General features: G+C 45.2%; 1 protein-coding gene across 1 annotated transcript; it reads right to left on the bottom strand.

Annotated features, from left to right (window-relative positions):
• Nucleotides 1-1,068: 1,068 nt before the first annotated feature.
• On the bottom strand, nt 1,069-4,660 carry LOC136482004 (uncharacterized). The gene is made up of 5 exons (XM_066479263.1): nt 4,193-4,660; nt 3,491-4,097; nt 1,781-3,411; nt 1,448-1,714; nt 1,069-1,379 (listed from the first exon to the last, which is right to left on the bottom strand). The coding sequence occupies exons 1-5, from the start codon at nt 4,219-4,221 to the stop codon at nt 1,244-1,246; spliced, it is 2,670 nt and encodes an 889-aa protein (XP_066335360.1). The 5' UTR covers nt 4,222-4,660; the 3' UTR covers nt 1,069-1,243.
• Between the last annotated feature and the right edge of the window lie 1,008 nt (nt 4,661-5,668).

The following is a 5,668-nucleotide window of genomic DNA, read 5'->3' as shown; positions in this document are numbered from 1 at the left end:
TGGAGAACAGCAGGTACTCAGTACCTCGAAGCCGAAGGATTTCAAACAATGAACTCCCTCTTGTTCATTGCGAGTACTGTAAGTGCCGGTTTCTCAAGGTCTTGACAGCGAAGACGGACAAGAACTACGGCCGCCGGTTCTACATTTGTCCAACTCGAACGGTGAGAATAGTTAGCTGTAAATTTTGTGTGATGTATTTTGTGTGATTTGATGACTGAGTTGATTTCATTGGTTTCCCTTTATTTGGCGACAGAGAGAAGGTGCTGGTTGTCCATTCTGGGAGTGGGAAGAGGGGTATGAGCAATACTTGGTTAACAATAAATTGGTGCCTTCAGATTATCAATCTGTTTTCGAGTCTACTAAGTTGCCGCAGCAAGTCCTAATTGTCGAAAACAAGGCGAATTGTGGAGAATCAAGCCAGGAAGAACAACTTAAGCAGCTTAGGGAGATAGTAATGATGCTGAAATGTTTGTTTCTTGTTTGTGGACTTGTGTTAGTTAGCAATTTGTATGCAATTGTCAAGAGTGGTTGAATCTTGTGTACTTGTATCAAGTTTGCAGTAGTAGTAAACTGTCAGATGAACAGACTGTAGCACTTGATGTATGAAATTTTGTCTATCGAAGTGTATTTGGTGCCCAAATAAATGAGATTTTCTGTTCTGTCGAAGTCTGGTATCCTGGACATGCGCTCCTTGCTTGGGTGCACCACGGCCCTGTGCTCAATGCTTCTGTATCTTCCATTGCTCAGAATCTGCAAGTGGTTATCATTCATCTCTAGCTTTTTTTTAGCATATAGAGAAGAGGACATTCTGAACAAGTAAAATCTTTAGAGTCCACACAACATGATCTGCTCGTTATACATGCAGGTCAGAAGAACAGATTTTCATCGAGTTTCAGAATAAAACCCAGAATACAACTAAGCTGCATACAATCAAGTTTCTTAGTCATTCATCAAGTTTCAGTGCAGTAGTAGTTTCAGAATAAAGCACAGATTTTTTCTATCATTTCTCTGTCATTCATCAAGTTTCAGATTTTCCACCAACATAAAGCACAGATTTTTCATATATTCCAGTGCAATAGTAGTTTCATACAAGACACAGGTTCTTCAAGTTTCAGTAACACTTACAACTCATACAGGACACACAAGTTTCAGTAACACATACAACTCATACAAGACACATGTTCTTCAAGTTTCATACAGGACACAGTTTCAGAAACACACAGGTTACGAAAATGACAGCTTCTCAGTTTTTTTTCCTTGGGACCAACTTCTTCGGTGTCGTTCTCTTCTTTCTTGGTGTTCCTTGAGTAGTGCTGGGAGACCCATCAGTCTCAGTAGGTTGGCCATTTGTGCCTTCTCCCACCAACAATGCGAAGCGGCTGAAAAAAGGAAGAAAATTAAGTAACTGTACAATCAAGTTTCAGGAAGTATAGATGGCTGTGTTTACCTTCTTGTCAGCCTAATTGGGCTGTCTTGCAAGATTGCTTCATTATTCGGTTTGGTGGGGCTGGTTACTACAATTGAATCTTCTGCAACAAATGGGACTATAGCAGTTTCATTCAAGGCTTGCACAGTTGCATTATCAGCTTCCACAGTTGCATTCTCAGGTTGCACAATAGGGTTTTCAGGCTCATTGTCTTGCTTCTTTGCCCTTTTTGTTGGGACTTTAGCATTTGGCCCATATTTAGTAGTATTTTTCCTGGGCTTTCTTTTCCTGCAGGGAGAAAAAAATATTAGTTGTCTGCACTCAATCAATAAAATGAAGAATAAAAGATGCTACCTTTTCTTTGTCCCATTTAGCTTGCACTTGTAGCTAGTTTCTCCATGACCCAGTTCACCGCACCGCTTGCACTTCCTTTTCCCTGCAATTAGTTGCCTCTTTCCCTTAGCAGCTTCAATTTCTGCATCTTTATCGGCCTGATTGGCAGCATCCTTTGCATCTTTTTTGCTCATGCCACCACTTCCCCCCTCCAGACATCCTTTGATTCTCAGTTTTCTGGGCTTTCCAGCAGGTCTTTTAGCTAAAGGGGCGTGAACTGCAAAGTCAAGCACAACTTCAGGCCATTGGGTCTTATCTGGAAGTGGCTCTATCAGTCTCTTATAAGCATTCTTGAACCTTTCCACTGAGTAATAATCATGAACAAAGTCTTCCATCTTAACTTCAGAACTTTGTTGTGCTGTTATGAGGACCAAGGCATGCTGACAAGGTTTTCCAGTGTGCTGCCACTGAACACAGGTACATTCATGCAAATGTGACTTGACAACATGTCTGTTATGTGTGCTGGTTGTGTCATGTATCTCTGCAGCAAAAGCACCTGCCTTCACAACTGTTAGGTTTCCTAAACCCCTAGTCCTTGCTTTCAATTGTTGTAGTACTGCAGGTAGGATCCTACCATGAAGCTTCTCTGAAATTGCACGTCTCTTGTTCCAAAGTGTCATTATCATCTCTCTAATCTTGTCAGCAAGCTCAGCTACAGGTAGGTCTTTCCAATCTTTGATCCAATTATTGAAACTCTCTGCAAGGTTGTTGGTAATATAGTCACACTTGATTTCAGGGTTGAAGGCACTTCTCATCCATAACAATTTGTGATGGTTTTGAAGCCATTCCAATACATCAGGGCTAGCTGTCACAATTTGGTTCAAGAAATATCTAAATACTTGAGGCCTATATGTTCTTGCTGCAGGATACATCTTTGAAAAAATATCTCCCCCAAATCTTTTAATAAAATTCTGCATTAGATGCCTAAAACATTCTCTATGTTCAGCTTGAGGGAACACATCTTTTACTGCTTTTTCTAACCCTTTGCATGCATCAGTGCAAATAGCAAGTACTGGTAGGTGACCTATGGCCTTATGTAGTTGACTCATAAACCATGTCCAGTTATCTATTGTCTCACCATCTATGAACCCAAAAGCAAGTGGATACATCCAATTGTGACCATCTATAGCAGTAGCTGCAGCCATATGCCCATTCCATCTACCATTAAGTGCTGTTGAGTCTACGCTAACATAAGGCCTACAACCCTCCAAAAAACCCTCAATGCAAGGACTTAATGCACAAAAAAATCTGTGGAAGTAGAATTTCCCATCTACCTGCTTTATGTCAATTTCAATGACACTTCCAGGTGATCGCTGCAGTACCTCTGCCCTCCAATTGAACAACATTTCGAAGTTCTGTTGCCAGCTGCCAAACAACTCCTCCAATGCAATTTGTCTTCCCTTCCATACGGTGTCATAGTGAATCTGACACTTGTGCTCATCTTGTAGCAGTTTCTGCATGTTTTTGGTGCCTATGGTGGAATCCTTCCTGAGGTGATGAATGGCCTTTGATGCCACCCAGGCACTTGATGGAGTGGTGGTCCTCCTCCTTGCGCTAGAAGTACAGGTATGCAGAGCAATCAAAGCTGTAACCTGCAACAAGCCAATAGCCAAAATATTAGATATTTACAACCAAAAAAATGGTGACATAAAGTAAGCAAAAGTTATACACCTTGACGGTTATCCCATCAGGTTGTGTTCGCCCATTAATATGCCAAGGGCAATCATCTGCATTGCAATCAGCAATGTATCTCTTCTTATCTGTTTTGACTAAGTGCAGTTCAAACTCCTCATTTATTGCAAATTGCTTCATAGCTAGTCTAAACTCCTTCATGTTTGGATACACGGTGCCAATATTCATACAAGGCTTGTTAGGATCATAAGCATAGAGTCTTTCCCCTGGTACATGATCATCAACAGGAATTGCAGCACCAGTTGTGTCAATGTCAATGTCAGCAGTTCTATTTCCAGCTGGGCTGTCCCTCTCAGCAGCAGCCTGAGCCTCAGTCTCACTAGGCCTATCATGCTGATCATCATCAGTTCTCAAACCTAAAAGACAGAACAACTGATCCTCATCAATTATATCTAGCACACCCTCACCCTCTTCATCAACTGTAGCAGCAATCTGCAGTCTGTCCCAATCAACACCTTCATAACATTCTACATCCTCTAAACTACCAAGGACATCACATGTTTCATGTTCTACAGGCTTATCATTGCTACCAACATCTCCAATTTGTTCTACTGCATCTACACTAACCTCAGGCTCCGCATCGAGCCTGGAGAAATTGGGAAAAAAATTGGCAAGGTCACTGTATTGACTTCCCAAACTGAGTTACAGGAATACAAACACTGCAAAAAAGAGGAATCATACCGAATGAGGTCACTCCATCTGCAGTCCATGGGGATTTTGATTGCTCTTTGTTACCCTAGCAAATAACCATGGGTGGGCTCGCTGGGGGCGGGGGGGCGCTGGGCGCTGGGGGCGTGGGGGCGCTGGGTGGGCTCGCTGGGTGGGTGGGGGTGGGTGCTCGATGTGGTTGTGGGGGGCTCGCCGTGGATGGGGGCTGCTCGCCGTGGGGGTGCCCGCCTCGCTCGGTGCTCGGCGAAGCAGCAGCCGCCGATCCGTTTCTGCGCCCCTCCGTTCTGTCTGTTTGAGCAACGGGGGCAGACCGAAAGAGGAAACGGACAGGGGCAGAAGAGGAAGAAAAGGGTTGCAAAGCTCTCGGATGGCATTCTGGCGGATGTGTCGGGTTTCGTAATGGCAATCTGGCGAAGCACCGTTGCGGGATGGCAAATCACCGAAGCCCAGTTTTCATAATGGTCGAATTCCAAAAAGCCCTTTTGCGTGGGATGTGGGATGCGGCAATTGCGACCTATGTTTTGATGAAATTGAATGATCAAAACGAAAGAAACGTGCAACGAAAAAAAACGGGAGGTAATTGGTGGACTTGTGTAATAATCTGTATAGAGCGCAACTGCGCAAGCCGAAGCCAACGCGGGTCTGGGGAGATGACAATGATTTGTTTTGGTTTTCGCGTCCGGTTGGGAAGGGAGGGGGAGCGATGTAGTGGGCCGGGCCCGTTTTCACTTCCATATACATGAATGATCCATATACGGCCGGCGTCCGCGGCTCTACCGCGCTACGCGCCTCGAGATCGGAAATCCCCAAATCCACAGCCCTGCGGCGGCGATCAAACCATTGATCGAGGAGCACACCAGGCGCGAGATGTCCGATTCCTCCACCTCGGCGACAGATTACTCGCCGGGTATGGCGGCCGTGGCTGGGGAAAAGGGTGAGAAGAAGGGGAAGAACCGAGTCGGGTCAGAGCTGGCGGCGGCGGCGGCAGAGGAGGTGGACGGCCTAGCCGTTGCCAAGAAGAAGTGGAAGGTACCGCAGGATCTGATCGACTTCATCCTCGCATGGGACGTTTCCGACTACGTCTTAGCGACGCCCGACGACATGCCCATCTCCGACGAGTACAAGGCGCAGTACCGCGCCGAGAGGAAGCAGGCCGTCGCGGTCATGCAGCGGAGTCGCCGCACGAGGAGGAAGATGCAGGAGTGGGTCAGGGCTGAGTTGGAGAAGAACGGCTGTGTCGAGGTTGAAACCACAGCCGAGATGCTTGAAAAGCATCATCAGCTTGAGGAATACATCGATGGCCAAATTGCTTAAATATTTGCTGTCGTAGCAACAGTGGGATTGCTGGCATTGAACCATCTACCATCCTTGGTAGTACAGTACATCATATGTTCTGTCGATTTGAAGTTTAATCTTTCTCTGTGTCGATTGAAGTTTAATCTCTCCATTGAGTCTGTTTATTGACAGTAGAGAATTGCGTTTACATCC

Source organism: Miscanthus floridulus, chromosome 9 (genome assembly GCF_019320115.1).
Source record: "Miscanthus floridulus cultivar M001 chromosome 9, ASM1932011v1, whole genome shotgun sequence".
Taxonomy (NCBI): domain Eukaryota; kingdom Viridiplantae; phylum Streptophyta; class Magnoliopsida; order Poales; family Poaceae; genus Miscanthus; species Miscanthus floridulus.
This window is presented reverse-complemented; position numbering and strand designations above follow the sequence as displayed.

Excerpts from the sequence above, each read along its gene's own strand:
- LOC136482004 (XM_066479263.1), bottom strand. The coding sequence starts at position 4,221 with ATGGACTGCAGATGGAGTGACCTCATTCG. Across the intron at positions 3,412-3,490 it reads CTGATGGGATAACCGTCAAG|GTTACAGCTTTGATTGCTCT; the intron begins GTGTATAACTTT and ends GGCTTGTTGCAG. Across the intron at positions 1,715-1,780 it reads CTAAATGGGACAAAGAAAAG|GAAAAGAAAGCCCAGGAAAA; the intron begins GTAGCATCTTTT and ends TTCTCCCTGCAG.